This window comes from Camelina sativa, chromosome 13 (genome assembly GCF_030686135.1).
Source record: "Camelina sativa cultivar CO46 ecotype springtype chromosome 13, ASM3068613v1".
Lineage (NCBI taxonomy): Eukaryota > Viridiplantae > Streptophyta > Magnoliopsida > Brassicales > Brassicaceae > Camelina > Camelina sativa.
The window spans coordinates 15792580-15819574 of record NC_141892.1 but is presented as its reverse complement, the minus strand read 5'-3'; the positions used below and the strand labels follow the sequence as shown (position 1 = coordinate 15819574).

At 38.6% G+C, this 26995-nt stretch overlaps 2 protein-coding genes and 2 pseudogenes across 2 annotated transcripts; 3 read left to right on the top strand and 1 right to left on the bottom strand.

Moving 5' to 3' along the window:
* The first annotated feature begins 11644 nt into the window (after positions 1–11644).
* On the top strand, positions 11645–18162 carry LOC147929620 (uncharacterized; annotated as a pseudogene).
* On the top strand, positions 13711–14343 carry LOC147929621 (uncharacterized; annotated as a pseudogene).
* A 1877-nt stretch (positions 18163–20039) lies between the features above and the next one.
* Positions 20040–22688, top strand: LOC104736874 (uncharacterized). The gene is made up of 9 exons (XM_010456954.3): positions 20040–20288; positions 20430–20786; positions 20886–21022; positions 21111–21177; positions 21354–21453; positions 21598–21761; positions 21895–21941; positions 22021–22071; positions 22157–22688. Exons 1-9 carry the CDS (start codon positions 20096–20098, stop codon positions 22535–22537), a joined length of 1497 nt encoding a protein of 498 aa, XP_010455256.1. The 5' UTR covers positions 20040–20095; the 3' UTR covers positions 22538–22688.
* On the bottom strand, positions 22677–24436 carry LOC104736873 (uncharacterized protein At4g08330, chloroplastic). Its single transcript, XM_010456953.3, has 2 exons — positions 24040–24436; positions 22677–23371 (listed from the first exon to the last, which is right to left on the bottom strand). Exons 1-2 carry the CDS (start codon positions 24144–24146, stop codon positions 22990–22992), a joined length of 489 nt encoding a protein of 162 aa, XP_010455255.2. The 5' UTR covers positions 24147–24436; the 3' UTR covers positions 22677–22989.
* Between the last annotated feature and the right edge of the window lie 2559 nt (positions 24437–26995).

Genomic DNA, 26995 nt, shown 5'->3' with positions numbered 1-26995 from the left:
ATGTAAATGCAATTTCAAAAAGTTTGTTTGTTTTTTAATGCAAATAGAAGCAAACTCAAATAAATAAAACTAGCATCCAAAAATTAGAAATAAAAAAATTAAGAAAATAAAACACAATGTTAAATACATTCTAGGACCCTCTCCCAAACTTAAATTACACAGTCCCTGTGTAAATAAAAGGTGGAAAAAGAATCCAAGAATCACACAAAATGAATTAAACTAAATGCAATGATATATACAAGGGTGGATGAAATTGGTACCTCATGGGTTGGAGAAGAAGGAGGTTGCAGCAGCCTCCATACTCGCCAACATGTAGCCTGGTTCGTCTCCGGCTTCAGCAGGTGCCGGTGTTTGCTCGTCAGAGAGCTCAGAAATGCGCACAGATGACTTACTCGGACCAGCATCCGAGGGGTTGATCGAGGGTGGGATCACGTAGCTCATCGGGTAAGGTATCGGGTAGTACGTTGGAAATGGTGGAAAAGGTCCAGAATGATCACCCGTGTATCCACTCACAGGGTGCATCGTGTACGACATCGTGTATGGCATCGGGTAAGGCAGAGGGAAAATACCTGAGTAATCACCGATTGGGTGCTCGATGGGTGCATCGGGTAGTTCATCGTGTATCCCATCGGGTTGGGCGTCGAATAGGCGTCTGAATGGCTTCTTCGAGATGCTTCAGGTCGGGTGATGTTCTCCTCAGCTTGGGGCTCGTATGATGATGCTCTGTAAGGTTCCGGAGGTGGCAGTCCTCGAGTTCCTCCTAGCGGTCCGCTTCTCCCCATCGAAGCTGGTGCCTGTGCCGAGGTAGGAGGTGAGGCACAACTTGCCTTGTCTTGCAGCTCCTTAATTTGACCTCCCATTCTCTTCACCGAACCGACAAGATCTTTTACCTTCTTCGCCAGATACTTGTTCATCCTCTTCAGCCATCTGATCCTCTTGTGAGCTTCCCTCACTCCAACTGGTTGCTTTTGCGAGCACACATACTCTTCAAATTCGAAATCCTCCGAGCTATCTCCCTGTCTCTGCGCAGTCTCCTCTCTCTTCTCAGCTTCGGACTCTTCCTCCGGGTTGTACAACTCCTCCAAAGGTGGTGCGAAGTCAATGTTGTTTCCCAGCCGAACCTTGGTGCATATGACATTAGGTAGGACCATTTGGGCAGCTCAGGCGGTTGGATGGACGAACTTGAACAGCATAATGTCATTAGGCCTCTCATGAGCCAAAAATCTCGCCATCACGAGGTAATCCGCATCCAGTCATCTTGGTTCGTGCACAATTCCTTTCAAGGGCACATCACATGCCACTAGGATCGGTGTAATCAGTCCTCCAATGGAGATCTCTCCGCCTCCTTCTCTTATTTTCACGGCCCACAATTTTAGATAGAGGAATTGATCGAGTAGCACAAACACCATACTAGTATCCACAACATCTCCTACTAGTGGTGAGCCATCCCTAGTGCTATCCAAAACTCCACACAGTGCAATGTCTAACAGCTGGAGTTCATGATCGTTCACATTCCCAGTCTCTTTTCTAGCAAAAAGAGTGCATGCAAGGGACTTGTGAAAATACCTCAAAACAAGGCTCCTTATTTGAGCGGATTTGGAGCTTGTGGACTTGTAGGGGAGCTTGTCTCCTATTGTCAGCCATAGGGACCTCATCTCATTCTTGCTAACCTCCATTCCTTCTCCACTACCAGCTTTGAAGCCATATAGCTTCTCCATCTCCTTGAAAGTGAGCTGGTACTCCTTGTTCCTCACGGAGAAGGTGATGAACCCGATCCCCCCATCGGGTAGTAGGGTTGGGTGGTCCTCGAAATAATGCAGCTTCAAGGTCGAAAGGAAATGGACCGTCTCCTCCTCATATGCTTCAAGGTGAGCTCGCATCATATTGCCCAGGTGGCACATATTGAACGGAAACTCTACATCCCTAGTGATGCCCAATTGCTTCATGGTCTCACGGTGTGGGTATCAGGTACCAACAAAGCTCATCTTCTTGAAGACCTTGAATAGTCTTGCCGGAGTGTCCACCTCTTTCTGCTTCAGCCTCCGCAAGGCTTTGCGTGTCCTCTCTCTCTGCTCCTCTTCTCTCTCTTGGTTCTCCTCCTCTCCTTGTTGATCCTCTTCCTCAGCTGCTCTCTCAGCTGCCTTCTCATCCTTTTCTGAAGCCGATCTCTTCCCTCTTGCAACCGCAGCTCTGCTCCTTGATCAAGAGATTTGGATCTCCCCTTGCTCTTCTCCTCCAGCATCAGAATCGACCTCCATGGGGTCGGTTATGGTTCTTACGGACGTAGACAGGTCCCTACATTGAGGAGAACGGCAAACAGCACTAGCCATTGGACTTGGTGAGCAAACTCGGTGGCCCACTCGATCCGTTACTTGAGCATCAGATCGGGTGGTGGATCGAGTTGAGCATCGGGTTGGGGAGGCATAACATACAACCAGCAGTTGGGAATGTGGAACGTTTCCTCTCCCTTGAGACTCTCGAGCTTCGACGGCATCACCTCCGGTTGTAGCAGCGGTGGAGGTCGATCTCCTTCCCTTCCTTTGATAGGTTTTCGCAATTGACTCCATGTTTGAATTCCTTGAGAAGAAAAAGGCTAAGTCTCGAGGTTAATAGGGTTAGTCCCAAAGAAATCGAATAAAACTCGAGTTGCAGAGAGAATAGAAAGTATGGAAGCTAAAGAAACCCTAGGGTTTAGAGACAACTCATCGGTGATAATGAGGGAGAAGGGTTCGACTCCCTTAAATAGAGTAGGGTTTGGTTGGTGGGCTTCACCGAGAGTGGGCTTCCTTGTGGAATTCGGACTCCACTCGCTACCCGAGCAAGGACACGATCAGGCGCATCGAGTACGATGTCGGGTTGACCCTCGGGTTCCCCAATTTCCTCTTTTCAATTTTTCCATTTTTTTTTTTTTTGTTTTTCTATGAAAATTCAAAAATAGAAAAATAAGATAAAATAAACAAATCAAAATTAAAATGTTATTGACAAATGAATTCTGAGACAAGGTTATTCTCTCTATTCTTTTTAAATCGATGGTTATCTACCTATATGAGAAACTGGAAACTGAAAAGTCTCTAAGTTCGTAACTCGTAATCTAAGCCTCTGAATTTTCTTTCTCAAATCACCAACTAGAAGAGACAAAGGTAAATTCAAAGCTATTTTTCTGAATACTAATCTAATCATACTTTGTTTTTGTTTGTTTTGTTTGAATTAACTGTGTATTATTCAGGATTATGGGTTCATATATATTGTTTAATTGGTGTGCTCTGTTTTCTTTGTTGTGCTATGCTTTCTTAATGTTTTCGGTTTTTCATTTTCAGTTATAGATTAACATTAATGTACTTGTTGTTAAAATTAAGTAGCTGGCAATTTTTTTTTCTCTAGAAATATAATAACACCATGTCTCAAAATTCTCAAAATATTGATGAGTCATCTATTGTAGTAGATGACAAAGCACCTTTATGGATATATGTGAAAAGAATTGAGAAGCTGGCTGGAGGAGGGTCGTGGAGGTTTCAATGCAATTCTTGCAATATTTTGTATGTCGGATCTCATACTAGAGTTCTGAGTCATTTGTTACAAGAAGGAATTCAGGGAATTAAAGGATGCTTGAAGGTTATTCCTCAACAAAGAGCTCACATGAAAAAACTAGTTAATGAATGCAAGGAGAGGATTGAACGTGCAGCTTCTTAATCAGTCCCATTACCTTCATCATCGAGGAACCCGTCTAGTTTTTCTCTTGATTATGATATGAGTCTGATCCTAAGAGGAGAAAGGGAATGTGTTTTTTAGATAAAGCATTTCATAATGAAGTTGTAACATCCGCGAACCAAAATCCTGGTTTAGGGGATTGCATCGGTCGATGCATATAGTGCATCGGTCGATGCAGGTTCAGTTTTCTGCGTTTTGACTTAAGTTAAACGCTGCGTTTTGGGTTAGGAAAAACCCTTAAACTCGAGTTTTGTCTCATTAGGCGTGTTTAGCCGCTTTTGAGAGAAACAAAAGAGAGAGAGAAGAGCTCTTGGTGTTTTTGAGTGTTCTTGGTGATTGCTTGGCGTTGGAAGCTATTTCTGTAGAGATCTGTAGCTGGAATCGTTGTAGGAGCTTCCTAGGAACGTTTTCTTCCTGTGGTTGGATCCGATTCCTTCTGTGGCAAAGGTAAGTGCATGACCATGGCTTATCTAAGCTGGAGATATCTCTGATTTGCGTGTCATGTGTTGCTAGTCTTGTTAGATTGTTATTTGAGACGTTTGGAAGCTTTCTTGTGGCTTGGGATCGAGTTTTGTGGTTGTAGGAACGAAGATCCGGCGAGAAGCTTCAGGGGAAAATGATGCTCGGCATTGCATCGGTCAATACACTTTGTGCGTCGGTCGATGCATATGCGAGGGCGGCGCGTGAAATCTAGGGTTTTCGTGCTATGTCGAGCATGCGTCGGTCGATGTAACGGGAGCATCGGTCGATGCATGTTAACCTTGCATCTTGCGTCGGTCGACGCAACCTCCATCTGGTGTCGGTCGATGCATGCATTGCAATTTGTGTTTGTGATGCAGGTAAAGGCAAAGTGTGATCGTGCAATCAAGGCAATGAAGAGGAGGATGTTCTTGGGACTCGATTGGATGTTGTTTAGCATTGCTAGGTTGCTAGAGTTGGGTCATTAAAAACATTGCTAGGTTGCTGGTTCTATGTTTCATGTTGGTTGATTATTGGATATTGTTATATGCTATAGTTGTTGGAGTATTATTAGATATTTATTGGTATTAGTTATTTCTGCTGTTGGTCGTGGTTGTGGTTAGGTGGCTAATGGGTATGGGACCACTAGTTGTAGTTTATTATTTAATTAGTTATTATTTAAAAAAAAACGGGTCAGGTTGTTTCAGTTTGGTATCAGAGCCCTTACGATTCTAGGTTTGGGTTCACTAGGTTTCTGTTGTGATGTTTGGGATTGCATGTCTTGATTGATTATGTGAGTTAGTCAATTGTATGGGGCATGAAGTCCTAGAATATTCTCTTCGAGCCTTGAATGAGATTCCACGGTGAGTTATTGTTGTGTTTCTTTGTGTGGTTTTGTTTTGTTCTATGCTTGTTAGCCTCTGTTCTTGGAAGATCAGTGGTTAAGGGTGGTTGAGCTGCTGGTCGTGGACGTGGGCGTTGTCGTGGTCGTGGTTGGGCGAGTTCCCGAGGCCAGCGAGTGTGTGGTCTAGAGTTCCACGAGGAGGTATGTCAGTGGGTCACAACGTTATCAGGAGGGACCAGAAGGGGTTTCAGACGGTAAGTGTGCCGGATGTGCTGGGAACCCAGGTGTGGGGTGGCAACAGGTGAATCCCAGGGTTGAGATGATCGCTTGGTGGATCTGTTGACGTGTTGTGGGAGCGGTTACAGAGAGGGGTACGAGAGCAGGCTCCATTGTACCGTATGTGGCGGGGCGCATCAGAGGGTTGTGGATGTTGAGGACTATCCATCTGTTGTTAGGAGGATGAAGCAGCCGTAGATGACCGGTACGAGATTCTTCTCGAGAGGTATCGAGCCTAGAGGAGCAGATAGGTGGTCATATGAAGTTAGATTGGATACTTCTCTGTTTAGTGGGTAAACCAGGTTGATACGAGAAGTTGAGTGGGCAGGTGTAAGATTGCAATGTTATACTCGGACCACATGAGGTTCTTTTGGTCGGGAGATGTTTATAGTCGTTAAGGATTGTTGCTCCTGAGGGGATGGTGATTCTCCTGAATACCGATTGCTCGAGGGGCTGGGGCACCAAGAGTGGCAGAGGGGATGATGTTCTCCTGAGGGGATGAGTAGTTCCCCTGATACCGAGATCTTGAGGATTGTGGTCCAAGAGTGAGACGGTATAACTCGAAGACGTTAGTCTAAACGTGAGATCAGTATGGCTCGATGGTTGCAACCTAAGGGTGGTAGAGTTGGGAGCAAGCAATGCCTAGAAAGTGAGTATAAACATAACGACTGGATGTTGACCTAGAGAGAGTGATGGTGTTTTAATCTCAGGTTTTGGATGTGTTGACCAATGGGTTAGGGTTTATGACTAGAGCGGTTATGAATGTTGGCTGTTGCGCCATGATTGTGAGGTCGGTGGTGCTGGAGTCCCGGGAAGGGGAGTTGCAGCAGGTTCGAGCCCGGAAAGGCATGTTTGCTAGATACATCAGTTCACGAGAAGCCTTCATGGCAGGATAATCTAATCGTTGCGATGATGTTGGATTACATTCATTGGAGATGGACAGGGTTGCTAGATTCAAGGTTTTGGTAAGCTTGCTGAGGGAAACAAGGCAAGTGGTTTGAGTTGGCGGCCTGCAAAGCATTTGATGCGGTGAATCAGAATGTGCGAGCGTATGGTACTTGTTTGTTTTATTACGCTCGTATTGATAATAATTTGCTGTGGAGAATTGCTAAGCGAAAAGCTAACTTTGTAATACGCTATCTTGTGGAAGTTTCCCTAAGAGACAAGTTACTAGAGGTTCTTAGGTGGACAAGAGGTGTGGACGTGTATGTCATCATTTTCATCGACGATATCCTGATTTATTCTAAGAGTCCTGAGGAGCTTGCAGTGCATTTGAGGGCAGTTCTGGAGAAGCTGCGGGAGCAGGAGTTGTTTGCTAAGTTGAGCAAGTGCAGTTTTTGGCAGCGAGAGATGGTTTTTCTGAGTCATATCGTTTCTGCAGAGTGAGTTTCTGTAGATCCGGAGAAGATTCACGCAATCAGAGATTGGCCTAGACCGCAGAATGCCACGGAGATCAGGAGTCTTCTTGGGTTGGCAGGTTACTACAGGAGGTTTGTGCAGGGGTTTGCAAGCAGAGCACGTCCTATGACTACGTTAATAGGGAAAGATGTTCCTTTTGTGTGGTCACAGGAGTGCGTGGAGGGCTTGCAAGCCTGAAGGAGATGTTAAATACAACTCAAGTATTGGCTTTGCCTGAGCAGGGAGAATCCTATGTGGTCTATACAGATGCATCCAAAGTTGGTTAGGGGTGTGTGTTGATGCAGCATGGAAAGGTGATTGCCTATGCTTCACGGTAGTTGCGGAAGCATATGGACAACTATCCTACTCATGACTTGGAGATGGGTGTTGTAGTTTTTGCCCTGAAGATTTGAAGATCTTATCTTTATGGTGCAAAGGTACATGTGTTTACAGATCATAAGAGCCTGAAGTATATATTCACTCAGACCGAGCTGAATTTGAGGCAGATTCAGTGAATGGAGCTGGTGGCGGATTATGATTTGGAGATAGCCTATCACCATGGTAAGACTAACTTGGTTGCAGATGCTCTGAGTCGGAAGAGGGCAGCTTCGGCTCAGGAGCAGGATATGGATTCTCTGGTAGGAGAGATCAGTGCGTTGAGCTTGTGTGCAGTTTCTCATGAGCCATTGGGTTTGGTTGCAGCTGATAGAGCATATCTGTTGAGCAGAGTGCGGTTGGCTCAGGAGAAGGATTTGGGGCTGGTGAATGCCTCAAAGGATGTTGATTCAGAGTATCAGGTTTCGGCTAATGATACTATTTTGGTGCATGGGCAGATTTATGTGCCTAAGGATGAGGAGTTGAGGCAGGAGATCCTGAGAGAGGCTCATGCGAGCATGTTCTCTATTCATCCAGGAGCGACTAAGATGTACCGTGATCTCAAGAGGTACTATCACTGGGTCGGGATGAAGAAGGACGTGGCTAGTTGGGTTGCGAGGTGTGATGTGTGTCAGCTAGTGAAGGCTGAGCATCAGGTACCAGGTGGATTGCTGAAGAGTCTTCCCATTCCAGAGTGGAAATGGGATATGATTATTATGGAATTCGTGGTTGGTTTGCCAATGTCTAGGACGTTTGATGTTTGTTGGGTCATTGTGGACCGGTTGACTAAGTCGGCATATTTTCTGGCCATTAAGAGGACTGATGGAGAAACGGTCTTGGCTAAGAAGTATATGAAGGAGATAGTTAGGTTGCATGGGGTGCCAGCGAGCATTGTGTCTGAAAGGGATTCCAAGTTCACTTCGGTGTTCTGGAGGGCATTTCAGGCAGAGATGGGCACTAAGGTGCATATGAGTACAGCTTATCATCCCCAGACAGATGGACAGTCAAAGAGGACGATCCAGACGTTGGAGGATTTTGCTGAGGATATGTGTGTTGGATTGGGGTGGCCATTGGGCAGATTATTTGACCTTGGTAGAGTTTGCTTACAACAACAGTTACCAGGCGAGTATCGGGATGGCACCTTATGAGGCTTTGTATGGGAGGTCGTGTTGTACACCGTTATGCTGGACTCAGGTGGGGAAGAGGAGCATGTACGGGGCAGATTTTGTTCAGGAGACCTCGGAGAAGATTTGGGCTCTCAATCTGAACATGAAGGAAGCTCAGAATCGGCAGAGGAGTTATGCCAAAAATAGGAGGAGAGATCTTAAGTTTCAGGTTGGAGATAGAGTGTACTTCAAGATGGCGTTGTTGCGGGGTCCGAACAGGTCATTGACTGTGACTAAGTTGAGTCTGAGGTATATGGGTCCGTTCAGAGTGATTGAGCGAGTTGGACCAGTGGCATATAGATTGGAGTTACCTGAGGTTATGAGAGCATTCCATAAGGTTTTCCATGTGTCTATGTTGCGGAAGTGACTCCGTGAGGATAATCAGTTGTATGCTACGTTTCCTGAAGATCTTAAGCCTAACATGACTTTGGAGGCGAGACCAGTGAGGGTTCTCGAGAGGAGGATTCCTTTGATGAGAGTCCTTTGGGATTGTGATGGTGTTGAGGGAAAATTTCCTGAAATAGAAGTTTCTAAAAGAGAAAAAATTCCAAAAGTGGAAAGTTCTAAAAATGGAAAGTTTTATGGGAGTTAGAAATGTCCATTTTTAGTGGTTGTGAGCCTTGGAGGGGCTTGTGTGGCCTTTGTGGCAGACTTTTGAGTCATTGCGCCGTGTGGCGGTCTTTTGAGACATTGTGTGGCCTTTGTGGCGAGCTGTTTAGCCATTGTGTGGCCTTTATGGCAGGCTGTTTAGCCAATTATGTGGTCTTTCTGGCGGGCTGTTTAGCCAATTGTGTGGCCTGTGTGGCGAGCTGTTTAGCCAATTGTGTGGCCTTTGTGGCGGGCTGTTTAGCCAGAGTGCCTGTTCAGGCGGTTCTTCGGGAAAGATGGTCTTTGTGACGGTCCTTCGGGACAGATGGTCTTTGTGACGGTCCTTCGGGATAGATGGTCTTTGTGACGGTCCTTCGGGATAGATGGTCTTTGTGACGGTCCTTCGGGACAGATGGCCTTTGTGGCGGTCCTGTTTAGGACATTTGTTTGGCCTTTGTGGTGGTCCTGTTTAGGACATTTGTTTGGCTTTGGTGGCGGTCCTGTTTAGGACATTTTTTTTGGCCTTTGTGGCGGCCCGTGGGGCAGAGAGATGATCCTTGTGTGGTCATGAGGTATTCTAGTGAGGGTATATGTGGTTGGTAGGACATCGTGTTGTCTTACGCGAGCCACGAAAATGAAACCTGGATAGGGATAGGACTCAGACGTGTTTAGAATTGTTTGCTCGCGACTCTTGGGGAACTTAGGTTCTCCTAGTACCGTAATATTCCAAGACTTTGTGGCTTGGGAATATGGTTGGTATATCGACTTCGGATGACGATCCGGGGGCGCCCTGTAGGGTGGCAACCCGAGAGACGAGTATTAGACTTCCTTATATATTATGGCATGCAGGCTTAGGCCCGATGAGGAGCCAATATTATGGCATGCAGGCTTCGGTCTGATGAGGAGCCAATAAAAACTCAAGGTTTAGGCCTGTGAGTAAAAGGAAAGTCCAAAAGTCGAGAGCAAATAATGCCTGGAGCGTGAGTCTATCGCCTAGAGGTGACCTTTCGTAGATCGGTTGGAGGAGTGCGGGCCGTGACGACAGTTGCATGGGAGTCCTTGGCTGATGGTTGTTCGAGATTCGAAGACGAATCTATATTGGTGGGGGAGAATTGTAACATCCGCGAACCAAAATCCCGGTTTAGGGGATTGCATCGGTCGATGCATATAATGCATCGGTCGATGCAAGTTCAGTTTTCTGCGGTTTTACTTAAGTTAAATGCTGCGTTTTGGGTTAGGAAAAATCCTTAAACTCGAGTTTTGTCTCATTAGGCGGGTTTCGCCGCTTTTGAGAAATGCGAAAGAGAGAGAGAAGAGTTTTTGGTGTTTTTGAGTGTTCTTGGTGATTTCTTGGAGTTGGAAGCTGTTTATGTAGATATCTATAGCTGGGAACGTTGTAGGAGCTTCCTAGGAACGTTTTCTTCATGTGGTTGGGTCGGATTTCTTCTGTGGCAAAGGTAAGTGCATGACCATGGCTTATCTAAGCTGGAGATATCTCTAATTTGCTTGTCATGTGTTGGTAGTCTTGTTAGATTGTTATTTGGGACGTTGGGAAGTTTTCTTGTGGCTTGGGATCGAGTTTTGTGGTTGTAGGAATGAAGATCCGGCGAGAAGCTTCGGGGGAAAACGATGCTTGGCATTGCATCGGTCGATGCAGATGTGAGGACGGCGCGTGAAATCTAGGGTTTTCGTGCTATGTCGAGCATGCGCCGGTCGATGCAATGGGAGCATCGGTTGATGCAGGTTAACCTTGCATCGGTCGACGCAACCTCCATCTGGTGTCGGTCGATGCATGTCTGTGTCGGTTGATGCTAAGTCCTGGTTTGTTATTGTTGATTGTTGATTGTTTTTTGATGGTTGGAGATGTCTCTATTGCTTGTGTGTATAGCCCAGTAGATGGGCCTTACTGAGTGTTTATAAAATACTCATGCATTACAATTTGTGTTTGTGATGCAAGTAAAAGCAAAGTGTGATCGTGGAATCAAGGCAATGAAGATGAGGATGTTCTAGGGACTCGATTGGATGTTGTCTGGCATTGCTAGGTTGCTAGAGTTGGGTCGTTAGAAACATTGCTAGGTTGCTGGTTCTATGTTTCTTGTTGGTTGATTATTGGATATTGTTATATGCTATAGTTGTTGGAGGATTATTGGATATTTATTGGTATTGGTTATTTCCGCTGTTGGTCGTGGTTGTGGTTAGGTGACTAGTGGGTATGAGAACACTAGTTGTAGTTTATTATTATTTATTATTTAATTAGTTATTATTTAAAAAAAAGAACGGGTCCGGTCGTTTCACAAGCTAGGGAGCAATGTGATGGTGAGGTAGCTAGAATGTTCTACGTAGCTGGTTTGTCTTTCAACGTTGCAAGAAATCCTCACTACCGCATCACAAATTCTGGGATATGTTCCACCTGGGTATAATGCACTAAGAACAATACTTCTTCAAAAAGAAAGAAAGAACATTGATATGCATTTGCAGCCTTTGAAGAACACATGGAAACAGAAAGGAGTTAGCATATTTAGTGATGGTTGGTCAGATCCACAATGAAGGCCAATATTTAATTTGATTGCTGCAAATGAGAGTGGTCCAATGATGTTAAGGGCGATCAACAGTCAAGGTGAAACAAAAACTGGTGAGATGGTTGCATTACTGATCATAGAATGCATAAAAGAGGTGGGGCATGAGAATGTGGTTCAGGTAGTCAACGACAACGCTTCAAACTATGTAAAAAGCTGGTTCACTTATTTCAGCGAAGTTTCCTACTATCTTTTGGACACCATGTGTGGTACATACATTGAACCTTGCTTTGGAAAACATTTGTTCACCATCAATGGCCACAAGAAACAATGAAGATGTGTACGAAGCTTGTTCTTGGATAAAGTCTATAAGTAAAGATGTGACTTGGATCAAGAATTTCATTATGAATCATGGAATGAGGCTTGTAATGTTCACCACACATTGTGACCTTAAGCTCCTCACGATAGGTTCTACGAGGTTTGTAATCTATTTTATAAGTTAAATCTTATTTATATTCTTTAAAATAACTTGATGATGATTCTGTTTTTTGGAATGCTATTTGTTCTGTTTTGACATTTCGATGGAGCAAAAGCAACACTCCTCTTCATTGTATGGCACACTCTCTAAACCCCAGGTACGTAACTTTTAGTTAGACCATCTCCAATGTATTATTCTATTTTTTTCTCTAAAATAGAGTAAGGTTTCTCTCCAATGTACCACTCTATTTTTACTCTAAAAAGAATATTCTAAAATATATTCTATTTCTATTTTATTATTAGTACCTTTTATTTATAAAACTTACAATTAGACCCATATTTTTTTTTGCAAAACTTTTATAAACCATATTATTATTTAACTTGAACATTTCAGTAATTTAAGAAAATTACAATACATCATATAAATAATAAAATTAGATTTTAGTGTATACACCACCATTATTAAATCTTTCCTACAAATGATCAATTAAAATATTTCAAAGTGGGAAATAAGCTTCTTTATCTTTGATTTTTTCTAACTCGACCAAGAAACTCTTGAAACGGGACATTATCATTATGACAACCCGTCTTGTGGACCCCACTAGCCCCCCCCCCCCCCCCACTAGCCGTTCCAACGGACCCCAAGCTGGCCCTGCAGGGCATCGATCCTAACCCCTGATCAATCTGTGACAGCTTGTCCTGTGGGAAGGTTGTTAAAGGGTGGGGATTAGGGGTTAGGATCGATGCCCTGCAGAGCCAGCTTGGAGTCCATTTGGGCGGCTAGCGGGGGACTATCAAGGGTCTACGGGACAGGTTGTTACAATCATTCTCTCTAATCTCGACTTCTGGAGGTGGAGCTTCTCTTCCAACTTCAATTGGTGCATTGAGGTCACGTTCATCTTCGATTATTATATTGTGTAAAATTATACATGTGGTCATTATGTCATGTAACACATTTTTTTTCCAAAAACGAAACGGTCCTTTCACAATAGCAAAACGAGATTGGAGAACTTCGAATGCACGCTCTACATCTTTTCTACATGCTTCTTGTTGTGTAGCAAAATATTTTTTCTTTTGTCCTATTGGCTCGTGAATACTTTGCACTATGGTTGACCATTTTGGATAAATATTTTTTCTTTTTCTTGAATGATATAATGAACATGAGGTGCAATACCTTGAGCGAGATTGGAGAAGAGGTGGGAAGACTCTAAGACATTGATATCATTATTAGTGCCTGGTAACCCGAAATATGCATGCCATATCCAAAGATCATAATCTGCCACAGCTTCAAGAATTATAGTAGGTGATCCACTACTACCTAAATATTGTCCAGCCCAAGCTGTAAGACAATTATTCCACTTCCAATGCATGCAATCTAAGCTACCAAGCATTCCTGAAAACCCTCGCTCTTCACCAATGTAAAGAAGTGTTGTTGTATCTATAAATAGCAACACATATAACTACGTCAATATCTACACCCTTAATCATTTTATAATATTTACACTTGATTATTAAAAATATCTCGTTCTTATGGGTATTCTCAAGAAGAAGATAAATTTTTATGTCAAGTTTACATTGATATTTCTCAAGATCCTATCAAAGGTGTTTATCAATCATCTGATCATTTTTTGGGCTCGTGTGATGGATGCTTACGAGAAAGGAAAAAAAATGCAAATTGGAGTGAACATACAAAAAAATCAATTCAATGTCGTATTCAAGCTATAGAGAAAGCAACAAAAAAAATGGCATGCATGCATCAGACAATGTGAAAACCAACGTCCAAGTGGTGCTTCAAATGATGATATTGTAAGTATATATTAATATATAATTTTTATGATATTTACATTTGTTTAAGTAAATAAATTTTATTTTTAATGGTGTGTAGTTTAATCAAGCTAAATCAATGTTAGGTGAAGATCCAAGCTGCAAAGGAGGTTGGAAATTTGAGCATGTTTGGAGTATTATTAAGAACTTTGAAAAGTTTAAAGATGGTGTCACCCCTGCTAAACGCATATCAATCCCATGTGATTTTGAGTATACATCTCTAGAGTCAGAAAATCCTACCATTGATTCTCCTATACAAACATTTTCAGGTTTGTCTTCATTTTCTCATAATACTAATGAGGAGAAAATTCTTGGCGGATCTCCCTCTCCAAGACCAAATTTGGTAAAGAAGTCTAAAATGAAAAGAAACTTGTTGATCAAACAACATCAGTTATCAACACCTTAGAAGAAGGAAATAATTTTTTTTGGAGCAGTTAAAGAAGACAAGCGCACAAAGAGAACATCATTTGGATATTCAAAAAAAAAAATATATGCTTTGAATGAGTTAAAAGAGAAAAACAAAATTTTATTTTGCGATTTGACTTCCTTTCAGAATTCAAATGTTTGTGAGTATTTTGAGACTGAACAAGCAAGGATTTTACAAAAACGACGTGGTCAACAACAAGATCAGGAAGCTCCTCCTCCATCTATTCCATTTGAACAATATTTTAATGATCTTGGTAGACCAAGAAGCAATTTACCAAAATATTAACTTGCTAGTTTTTTTTTATTGTTTTACTTTTATCCTATGTTGCTTATTTTTAATTTGGTACTTGTTTGTTTAGTTAATTTTTTAAAACTATGTATGTTAAGTTTGCTTCATTCTCGTTATATGAAAATTTTATTGAAAAAATGAGTTATATTAAGTAGATGTACATGTGTCAGAAATATTCAATATGCCAATAAAATTAATTAATTAGTATATATAATATTAAGAAAGTGTCAAATAAAAGAAACAGTTGAAGTTGCTGTTAAAAAAAAAATTAAAGTTATCTTCAAGCCCATAATTTTCTATGATACTATCCAAGTTTGTTGATGTTTCTAAGTTGTATATGTTGTTGTTCATAAATAAGGTAAGGAGTTATTAAAAAAAAGAAATTTAAATTTGAGGGACTAAAGTATAAATAAAAAACTTCATCTCTAAAATAGAGTAAAAAAATAGAGTTACTCTAAATATAGAGTAATCTCAATTTTTCTCTATTTTAAGAATAAGATATAGAGTGGGGTTGGAGAAGATTTTATTCTATAACTAGATTTTAACCTGCGGTACACCGCGGGCATATAATTTCTATTATATGTTGTATCTATTTGTTAAATATTGAATGTTTTGTAAATAGAGGAATAAATAAATTTTCTAGTTGTTGTGCGGCTAAATATTTATATTATTTTTTAACCTACAATACACTTCATGACCATTTGTTTGTTATATTTGGTTTGTTTTGTTTAGTGTTTGAGATTCTATTTTGATTTTTAATTATTATAACAAAAAAATAAGGGATCTAAATACATAATCAGTAATTATACGCTGTGATTAAGTCACATTTTTCCTAATGATTTAATTATTTTATACAATCTGAGTTAAATCAACTTGATTTTATGTCAAATATTCTAATATTAGTAGTGTTGATAAATAACTAAATGAAGATTTAACCGTGTTAACACAAATTTAATAATATTTTATTAATTTCAAAATGTTCTCTTTATAATTCATCTACTATATAACCACATTATGTAGTATTTAGAATTTTTTAATTTTACATATTCGTAATAATTAATTTTTTTATTAAGTTTATATATGTTAATTATAATATTTAAATAATTGTCAATCAAAGTTTTTCTTACGTTAAGAATCAAAGCTCACAGATTTTGCAAAACGAAATGGGAATCAAATTGTTTTTTTCTTTGTTTACGAAGGATTCAGATATAGAATATCTTCAAAACACAACATAATGTATGGTTAAATATATGATAGTTTCTATTTCCATATTGATTGATGTTATTTTTTAATTGAAATGAAAAGTAAAATATTTAGGAAACAAAATCTGGAGTACTGTTAGTTTTGGAAATTTTTTAGGGGTTAATGTTGTAGATAAATTTTTAAATAAACAAAACTAAAAGAGCATAACACAAAATGTACTTCAAAAATGTTAATATAGATAGAGTTTTTGCTCTAAAATAGAGTAGGGTTGGAGATGCCTTTATACTAATTCTTGTTTTCATGCATGCACTAACGTGATCAAATTCTATTATATATATACACGTACGTTAGTGTGTCACTTTATGGATCATTGCTTTCTTTGTGGCTTATTGTATACTAGTATACCACCCGCGCCATGCGCGGACAAAATTGACATTATTTCGTTTTTTCCTGCTTCAATTGTTTTCTCTATTGTTCTTCCGCCAAAGCATAATACACCTAGATAAAAAAATGCAAAACCATCTTTAGTATAGTTTCCAACAATCACACATCAATTTTCGAAGAAAAGCAAATAGAAGTAGATTAAGATATTAAGATGGTTGTGTACAGAAACTGGTTGGAGATCAGTTTAACATATGTACTCATTGTCGAGAGGGAAAGAAATAAAAAAAAACAATTACTATGAAGAAGACATCAAGTACATAAAGACAAAAAAAATTGCAGGGAAAAATAAGAAAATATTGAAAGACACATCTATAGTCCAAATTGTTTTTTCGTTTTGTATACGCTTACAACTATACAGAAATTATGCGAAGTTTATCTGCAAACTAATATTAGCCAAACTATAAGGAACTAAGGAAGTTTTGCGAAATCACACCATATTACGACCTAAGAAACAAAGACTTATAAAAATGGCTTAACAGAGAAGAATATGAATTTGAATGTAACGAATGACCTTGTAGTTGTTACATATTGATCTTGTTATTCTTCTGCAAAACAAATGACAAAAATTAGTGTTATCATCGATATGTATTATATATGATAGAAGAACTATAAAAACCTAAATTGTAGTAAAAGTTTATCTTTGGTCTGAAATGTGGTACATCAATCAAATTATTGTCAATGGAAATCACGAAACATGGATATATATAAATAACAGAAGGAGAAGAGTTTTTTATGGATAGTAAGATCGATTAAATAATTGGATTTGACCAATTGAATGTGAAAGGAACATAACTCAAGTGGAATTTTCATTTTCATTAGCCATCTATTCTCTACCGGCCGTCTTCCTCTTACGCAGACATCAAGAAGATACATAAATGAGGAAACTAACAGATTCATGAAAGAAAAATACGACGAATATCATATCAATACAAACATCGAGAAATAAAGAGAAAACGTACCAAAAACAGATAGATTCACCAATGATGAATCATAATCCATATAGCCAAGAGTTTCTCAAATTTGTTGATGAAAAATGGATAGATTTATCAACAACGTAGGAGAAATTTAATTGATGCTGGTGGTATAAGATCTCTCAAGCTAGTGTTGGAGAAGTGATATGCCCGCCCATTTTTCAGTTCGTATGTAAAGAAAAGAAAAAATGGCATAAAAGATTTGGAATGATAGAAACAAATGAAGATATACTTTGAAGAACAAAATTGGTTATCATAGTTGCAAAAAGAAGGTGAAATCTTCGGAGGATATAATGAGCAAAACTGTTTTGATATTTTTCCCTTGGGGCAGTTGAAGCAAGGTTATTTGACGAAAGTGGGAAGGTGCAGTTGGGAAAATTGTGAAGTTTGTGGGGGTAAGTTTTGTTTAATTATCAGTTATGTCTCTTTTTCCCCTATTTTATTTTTTTTCCAAGGATCTTTTTTTTTTTAAATTGAATGAGGTTTAAATTATAAAATAATAATTTATGTGGCATGATCTTATTGGCTAGGTGACTTGTGAAAGGATTTAAATATACTTATTGTATATCTTTTGTTGGTTGTAGGTATTATAGTTCAGAGTGGCTTGGAGATGAGAACAATAAAAAAGCTCCTCATCAAGATTTGGAGATTACTAGAGAAAGAAAGAATTGCATCATGAAGTATTTTCCAAATCAAGATGAAAGAAGAGAGGTTAATGTTGAATGTTCTAATTTCTCTTTATGTTTGGAAGATTTTGGTAGTGTCTATGTTATTCATGATAAGTTTATTCTAGAACCTTTGAGATGGTGGGCAGTTCATGGTTCTTCAGCACCAACACTCCAAGCCTTAGCGTTTAAGTTGCTTGGACAACCCTCTTCATCCACATGTTGCAAAAGGAATTGGAGTACTTCCAAATTTATACACTCTGCAACAAAAAACAAAAATTGTTCCACAAAGAGCTGAAGATTTGGTATTTGTGCACACTAACCTTCGTCTTTTATCAAGAAAGCGTTTTGCTTATAAAGAAGGTCTGAATCATATGTGGGATGTAGGACGTGATCAATTTGATTCTTTAGATGAGATTAATTTAGGGAGACTTGATTTTGCAGATCTTTATCTTGATGAACCAGAGTTAGAGGCAATTGTGTTTGGTAGAGTTGATGAAGAAGAGAATGATGAAGACGGTCTCGTCCAGTGAATCACTGAGTTGTTGCATTATTTTATATTCAAATGGGTTACAATTTTTGTAATGTTTATATGATTTTCTATTGAAATGTTGTTTACAATGTAAGACCATCAACAATGGGGATGTTGAAAAAGTTATTCAACTGTTTAATGACTGCAATGAAGGTGTTGAAAAAAAGAAAAAACCGACGTTGATTAATTCTTGTTGAATCAATTCAACATGTTGAATCTAAATTTTTGGACCTCACAAACACATAAGCGGACGCTCAAGTTTTTTTTTTTTTTTTTTTTTGTCGAAAAGGAAAAAAGTTGATGAGAGAGACATGTGTTGTATTTTTATTGGAGAGTGAAATTTTAGAGATTTTTTTCTTATCTTATCATTTTAAGATCAATTATTATGTAGTAAATAATTTTTTTAAAAAATACTTTTTATATCAAAATTTATTATTTTTTAAACTCTATAAATAGAGACTTGGTTCATTTTATTTCGACAAAAAAAAAAAAACAAAAAACCCATCATTTCTACTATTTTTTTATTCTTATCTAATAAATTCTTGTTTATTTCATATATATTTTTTTTGGCATGGATCCCAACAACAATTCTATCCAAAATAATGTAATCATATTTCATAACAATAATTTAACTTTTATTAATTTTAGTTATTACTATAAATGTGTTATTATTAAATTAAGTAAAAATAAGAATATAAAGTGAATATAGTGGGGTAAGGTGTTGAATTTTATTAAACAAAAATATTGGAGGGATTAAAATTGATTTGGGTGTTGAATGATTAGGTGGAAGAAAGAGAAACTGATGTGCAGTGTTAAAAGTTGAGGTGGAGGGTGTTGAATTTATAAATCATTGTAGATAGTCTAATATAATTTTACTTTTACTATTTTCTTTATAGGGAAAATCACATTCTAAACCTTCAAAGTGTCATTGAGTAGCACTTTAACTTTGAGATATTTTCACTAACACTATAAATATTTAAAGTGATTTCACTAACACTTTAAACCGTAAACTAACTTTCTTGTTTGCACCGCCACGAAAGATGACGGAACAGTAATATCCGTCAACGTGAAATAGTTAAACTATGCTGGTCTAATTTAAATACTTGTTTAATTAATTTAATTTAATTTAATTATTTATGACGATTGATAAAAAAAATACATCAAAGCAAAAAATTAAGAATCAGAGGTAAGGTTAAAACATTTGACAAATGTAAAATTGAAGACGGCAATATATTTAGAAGATTTATTAGTTTCCAATGAGAAATCAATCGATTTGAATCAGAATCTATATGCATTTGTTAAAAGGATTAATAATGATAAAGGTAACGACGTAAAAGTTTTGTCTACAATGAAGATGAACACAAATTTATTTTTTTATCTTTTTTATTTATTAATAAAAACTAAAACTAATTAAAAATTTAAATTAAACCAACACAATTTAACTATTTCGTGTTGACGGATATTATTATTCCGTTATTTTTTATGGCGGTATAAAAAAGAAAGTTAGTTTTAAGGTTTAAAGTGTTAGTAAAATCATTTTAAAGGTTTATAGTGTTAGTGAAATTCTATCGAGGTTTAAATTGCTACCCAGTGACACTTTGAAGGTTTAAAACGTGATTTTCCTTTTCTTTATATATATATATATATATATATTTGTTTTTTTTACTTTTAGTATTTTCTTTATATATATATATGTATATCGCTTCCAACAAATACCTATTTTCTATTTTTTCAAAATATTTCGCTTCGCCGCTTTCAAACGCTTCTGCTTCCGCGTACCCGCACCCGATTCCAGCTTAGTTTTCTTTAATTTTATTAATACTGTGATCATTAAAAGAGACTATAATTAAGCACTTATTGGATAACTACTAGCATAACCTCTGTTTCCAAACTGGGAATAGCCTAACCGGGTTAAATAGTCTAAAGTCTAAACAATGATTAACCCTGTTTCCAAACAAGATTTTCAATTGGCTCCTTCGACAACACTCTCAAATCGCAGAGAAGAAGAAGGAAGAAACCAGATTTTTCTCCCTCTCTCTCTCTCTCTCTCTCCAATGGCGAAACTTACGACGGACTCACCTATCTGCCGGAAAATTGTCCTTTCATTCTTGGATTTTCTCGATTACGGTAAGCACCACTACTCATTTCTACGAATTGGGTAAATCGATTTCACTATTCGTATCAGGGTTTGATTTAGAGATAGAACTAATGGTTGGTTTCGTGATATTTAGGGTTTTTAATCTTCTATGTATTTGTTGTTCTTTGTAGTGGAGGTTGCTCCAGGTGTTGATGAGGAAGGGCTTGAGGTTGCTAGGGAATGTTTAGGTGAAGCGTTTAAAGTGAATTCAGATTCTTCGAGAGATGATCGTTTGAAACCTGTTTCACTTGTCAATTTGTTCACTTCATTGGACCAAAGTGAACCTCTAGAAAACATACCACCACCACCATCATCATCATGGCCACCACCACCACCATCATCATCATGGCCACCACCACCACCATCATCATCATGGCCACCACCACCACCACCTGTTGCTGCTACTCAGGATCCTAGTTCCTCCTCAGGTTCTGACTTTTTGGGTTCTCATGTCTCTGTTGATACGAGTAAAGAGCCTATTTTTACTGGTAAGTAATGGTTTCTTTTATGCTCGTTGGACCAATGTGAGTGCTGGATATTGTAATGGAGCTTGTTCTGATTTATATTGTTGATTATGCTTCCTGTAGGGACTTCTAGAGATGAACTGTTTGGACAACTCTTTGGTGCACTTGAGAAAGTACGGTATTTCAGGAATACACCTGAGGGAGATGATGATCCTGCTCAGCTGGAAAAAGCTACAAGAATATTTCATGATGCTGTCAATGTAGGTTTGATTTCGTTGTTTGACTTCATTGAAGGTATAGTACTACTTGGTAATTAGTTTGGTGATAAGTTTCGTATCTGTATATCAGGAAATGGAGAAGTCTGGATGCCAGACCTTTGATGTGAAAAGCTTGGCAGAAACACTCAAGTGCCAAGGTACTTGTGATTGCTTGTGTTATCTTGTTAATATATAATATACTTGTCATATTGAGATCTGATTACTGAGAAATTGTTTAACGTGTCTGGTTTTAACAATATGTGGTCAGTCCAATTTTCTTGGAAGGGTATCTTTGTGTCCTTGTTACTTCTATGTGACATTTGCTGCTTCTCAGGTAACAAGGCTATGCAGTCAAATCTTTATCTGGAGGCAGTTGAGCTGTATTCTTTTGCAATTGCACTGACGGATAAGAACGCTGTTTTCTACTGTAACAGGTGTGTGATCACTCGTCAACTTTAGTTTTTAGTTGTAGCTCTTTGGTGGCAGTGTGCTTCCTGCATAAATCTGATTTTGATGTGCTTAAATATTTTTTTCCGTCGTCCAATGATCTGTTTAACTTATAAAAAATCATTTATCAGGGCTGCTGCATATACCCAGATCAACAGGTGCTCGGAAGCAATTAAGGACTGTCTTAAATCCATTGAAATTGATCCAAATTATAGTAAGGCGTACAGTCGTCTTGGGTTAGCATATTATGCTCAAGGAAAGTATGCTGATGCCATCGAGAAAGGGTTTAAGAAAGGTATGTATGTGTTCTTAGAAATTATTAGCATATTCCTTTCATAGGATCGATTGCTTTCTAAAGGGGTACAACTTGCTTCTCCGAGTTAGCTAGCATTTATTCTGTGTAACCTTTTTCATTACGCTCATGGCAGCTTTGCAGTTGGATCCGCATAACGAATCTGTGAAAGAAAATATCAGGGTCGGTTATTATTTTAATACATTTCCCTACTTAATATCATTTACATGAGAGTCTGATATTGACATGCTGCGAAACACAGGTGGCTGAACAAAAACTAAGAGAAGAACAACAGCGACAGAGACGCGGTCAGGTAGTTAGACCTCTGACTCTAAGTCATCATGTTATGGATTAGAAATAAGACGAGAACCTAAAGTTTTGTGGTGTTGGAAGAGCAGAATACAAGCACAGGTCACAATCAAGAACCGGGAATGGGAGGAGGACAGGGAATACCATCACAGTTCTCAATGCCTTTAAACCCCGATTTGATGAGCATGTTCATGAACATGGCGGGAAACACATTCCCGGGATATCATTCTCATAACGAGGGAGGAGCAGGAGCAGATGGAAACAGAAATGGTTCGGATGAGCCTGAGATTCGTGTAGGTGGGAATATCAACATCGATCTCGGAGGCACAGAGCAAATGCCAGAAGACTTATCAGGTGCATTACGATCAATGATGCAGATGTTTGGAGGAGGATCACAGGGAGGCACTGGTACTAATAATCCTCAAGATACTAATGGTGCACATGGAAGACCATCTGGGAATCAACCTTAGAATCACATGACTCTATTCTATGATGTTAATTTCTGAGTTTGTGCTACAAAGACTTTGTTAGGTACATTTGAACTTTAACATCAAAAATGTAGTGAAGTGACATGTTATTACAAAATGATGAAGGGATACTATTGGCTTCTTGTTGATAAAACCTTTTTGCATTACATTACACTGGAAAGTAAAATTTTAACTATCAGATACATACATCATCTGGATGGTGGTACACAGTTTTTGAAAATAAAATTGGTAAACACTAATGATGAACGAACTTGAGCTAGTAAATATTCCCAAAAACAAGAGGTAAACTGTTTTTACTATACAACTGAAAATCCAAACCAACCTTATCAAAACAGTACCAAAGCCGATAACAAACACTTCACCAAAGATCTAAATTGGATACTTTGAAGAAGATGTATAATATCGGCGGGTATATACAGTAGTACAAGAAGCACTCACAGCAACGCGACAGCAGAGGAGGGTTGAAGCGAGCGGATCCTGATATCGTACTTTGTAATACTACCAGTCCTAGGCGATGCCGGATCTGAGTTATGTGTTACAAGTGCGTACTCATGAGGAGCTTTCTCCTGAGAAGCATTTCCAATATAATTATTACATTTGCCACAGAGAAGCTTTGTTCTACGTCTGAACAAACCCCAAGAGAATCTGGAGAAGTGAGGCATGCATTGGAACTCATCGACCTGACTAAATCTACCCTCGTCGATGTTGAAGAAGGATATGATTCCACTCTTCATGGATTTACCATATTTTGATCCAATTGTTGATGTGATTCGATTAGTGGAGCTCAAGTTCAGTTCATACCCACAAGATCCGCAACTGCAAGACAGTTAAAAACCCATTACTCATTATCTTAAAAAAAACACACCAAAACTGAAGATCAGAGTTCATAGACATAAGACAACAACTAAATGTTTCACCATAACAAAATTCACATAACAATCATCAATCACCATCAAATTAAAAAATTCTTGATTCACATGATTCCTTGTCTCCAACTACAAGTAGTCATAAACTACTAATGAACAATCTTTTTCCACTAAATCAAAACTACTCTAACTAACAAAATCAACAATCAAAACCCTGAATCACAAATCCTAGACTACCTATAAAGTTTCAATAAAACAATCAAATCAAATCAAATTGATTAATGATTCCTGATTCACATGATAAAACTCTCCTCAAGCTAAATATGTAAACATCAAAATTCTCAAAACTCTTCTGAAGAACACACTTACAAAGATAAAAAGGGTTCTGTCTCAATGCGGAGTTTTTAACAAAACACAGTAAAAAAAAAAACCCTGCTTCATTTTTTTTTTACTATCATTCCAAGGGTTAAAAAAGAACAATCCTTTCTAATACAAGTATCAATACTCAAAAACCCTAAATAAATTTAAAAAAAAAAAAAAAAAAAAAAAAAAAAAAAAGAGGCTAGATTAAGGCACAAGATACAATACAAGAATTCAAATCAAAATTGATATGTGTACCTGTAATTGACATGTCTCATGGAAGAAGACGAAGAGAAAGATGGAGAATAGAAATGGTTTCCCCCAAAACGGCCGTCGTTAACACCCACCGACGCCGATCTCTCCATCGTCGTCGAGATCACTCAGTGAAACGCCTGAAATGATTAGAAACGGTCTCGATCGGGACAAAGGGCTTTGGAATTAGGTTGATGAAGAAGAACGTGTCGCAATCGATTCGGGAGACTTTGACTTCTTCTCTCCTACACGACCAGTGTCGTGGTCGCAGTTTCTAGTAACGATCGAATTCGAAGTAGTCAGAGATCTCATTTTATTTTCTTTTTCCTTTTTAGTTTTATATACTCTGTAGTCTGTACATTTATTATTTTACTAGTATTAGGCCGGTGCCTTCCAGTACTACGGTTTGGGTTACAAATTTAAGAATCCGATTAATATCCAACCGAGTACTAGAAAAATATAATTAAAATTAAATAAATTTAGTTAAATTTTGACTTATGTGACAAAATATTTTAGATATTTTGATTATTTTAATATTTAGGTATAAAACTAAATGAAATATTCAAAATTATAATCATAATTTTGGGTAATTGTATTATATTAATGATAAATATTATAAATATGTTTATATGTTCGGGTTTAATGGTACCCAAACGGGTACCGGGTATTACTCGAACCCACGGGTATTAGAAAATAGAACCCAATAGGATTTTATAGGCAAACCCATACCTAACCCAAACTCGTTTTTCGGGTTGGATTCCAGATTGGATATTCAGATACGGTTTTTATACCCAGACTTACCTTGCACGGCCTCAATTTAATTTGTTCGTTAACAATTTAGTTGATATTTATAGGATCGTGGGCAAGATTTTTAGATAACTCTTTTTTTTTTTTTTTGACAACAACTCTTTTTTTATAATATTAGAAGAAGATGTGGAGTTAGGAGCATAAAAGAAGATGATGCAAGTAGGAGAAGACAGACCCATCCTCCGCCCCAAAGTCTGGAGAGGGATAGTTGGATAAGGCCCACACTTGTCTTGAGAGGGAACAAGACAAAAGAACATGATTGATCGATTCACCACTCCAGCCACAGACCTGGCATCTACCATTAAGTCTGATCCCTCTTAAAGCTAGAAGATCCCCAACAGGCAAGTCACTACTTAATAATTTCCAAAGGAAAACCTTTATCTTTGGTTATGTGTGCAACTTCCAGATTTTTTCGTTGAGCCCATTGACTGATGGTAACGCAGAAGCTACTATAATAAGGTTAAGCTGAGTAGTTTCCACTCTTTTCAAGTTTCCAGGCCATGAAGTTTTCTATTGCGACCACCGGTCTTTTTTCCTTTATCTTGATCACATCTACTGGAAAGAAAAGCTCCTGAAGCTTTTCAATATTCCAGTCTCTTCTCTCAAAATCTATGAGATCACTGACTTTCAGATTTATGTTGATGATAGGATTTTTGATCCAAGGAGATCTGATATCACCATCATCCAACCAATAGTCACACAATAATCAAGTACTTACTCCATTTACCACTCTTTTGATGAGACCTTTGAGTAGCAGATCTTTGCCATGAAGAATGCGTCTCCACCCAAAGGAAGGTATGGTACCCAAACCAGACTCCAAAAATTGATTTGCATGAAAATATCTGCTCTTCATAAGTCCAGCGAAGAGGCAATCTGGCTCTTGAACGATTCTTCATGCTTGCTTGACCAACAAAGCTTGATTGAAGGTAGCAATGTCCCGAAAAACCATTCCACCTAAGTGTTTGGGAAAGCATAGCCTCTCCCAACTTTTCCAATGTATTTTCCTGGCATTTTCAGGAGTTCCACCAGAAGTCCGACATCACGCTTGAATAGTTGCACACGTCTTTTTTGGCAATTTGAAACAAGCCATGGCGAAGACTGGCATCGCCAAAGCAACCGTTTTTAGCATTATCTCTTTTCCCCCTTGAGAAAAAGTCCTAGAGTATCAACCAGAGAGATTATTTTTGACCCTTTCATTGACGTAACCCAACATCTCAACCTTGGATCCACTAAAACACTCGGGTAGTCCCAGGTAGGATCCGACACCACCTTGGTTCAAGATTCCTAGACACTTCTGAATGTCTACTTTCAATAGCTTATGAACCTTTTTACCAAAAGTAAGGGAAGACTTAGAAGCATCTATCACCTGTCTTGTAGCACTCCCATAGGCTGCAAGAATCCCATGAAGGCACTCCGTTTCTTCTGTTGATGCTTTCTAGAAATAAGCTGTCATCAGCAAATAGTAGATGGTGAATGATTGGACCACACTCATAACACTGGAAACCCGAGATTTTATTTTCTTGTTGGGCCTTATTAAGAAGATGGGTAAGCCCATTGGTACAGAGGACAAAGAGAAAGGGCAATAGGGGATCACCCTGACGCAGACCTCTCTCAGGGATTATCATACCGTGAGCTTTGTCGTTGATTAGCACCAAGTGATCGAGGACACACAATTCATTATCCACGACACCCAAACTTGTTGGAACCCTAAAGCCAGCAAAAGAGAGCAAAGGTAACTCCATTCGACTCTGTCGTAACTCTTTGACATGTCCGACTTAACTGCCATATACCCCGAAGCAAAAAGATCTTTTGTATACAATGCATGGATCATCTCATGAGCTATCATTATGTTGTTAGTTATCAATCTATCAGTCACGAAGGCGGATTGAAATTCTGAAAAAAATGTTAGGCAAAAGGGGTTTTAACCTTCCAACTAAAACCTTTAAAACTACCTTATATAAGACAGAGCAAAGGCTTATTGGTCTCAAACAGGCATAGTAGAAGGATGAGGGATTTTCGGAATGAGACACATATGGGTGTAGTTCCATTCTTGTGGCATTAAGCCAGAGATAAAAAAGTTTTGAACCTCCGCAATTACTTGAGCTCCAACAATACTCCAATAGTGTTGGAAAAAAGAGCTGACATCCCATCCGCT

Excerpts from the sequence above, each read along its gene's own strand:
- LOC104736874 (XM_010456954.3), top strand. The coding sequence starts at position 20,096 with ATGATTAACCCTGTTTCCAAACAAGATTTTCAATTGGCTCCTTCGACA. Across the intron at positions 20,289-20,429 it reads CTTGGATTTTCTCGATTACG|TGGAGGTTGCTCCAGGTGTT; the intron begins GTAAGCACCACT and ends TGTTCTTTGTAG. Across the intron at positions 20,787-20,885 it reads TAAAGAGCCTATTTTTACTG|GGACTTCTAGAGATGAACTG; the intron begins GTAAGTAATGGT and ends TGCTTCCTGTAG.
- LOC104736873 (XM_010456953.3), bottom strand. The coding sequence starts at position 24,146 with ATGGAGAGATCGGCGTCGGTGGGTGTTAACGACGGCCGTTTTGGGGGA. Across the intron at positions 23,372-24,039 it reads ATGAGACATGTCAATTACAG|TTGCGGATCTTGTGGGTATG; the intron begins GTACACATATCA and ends ACTGTCTTGCAG.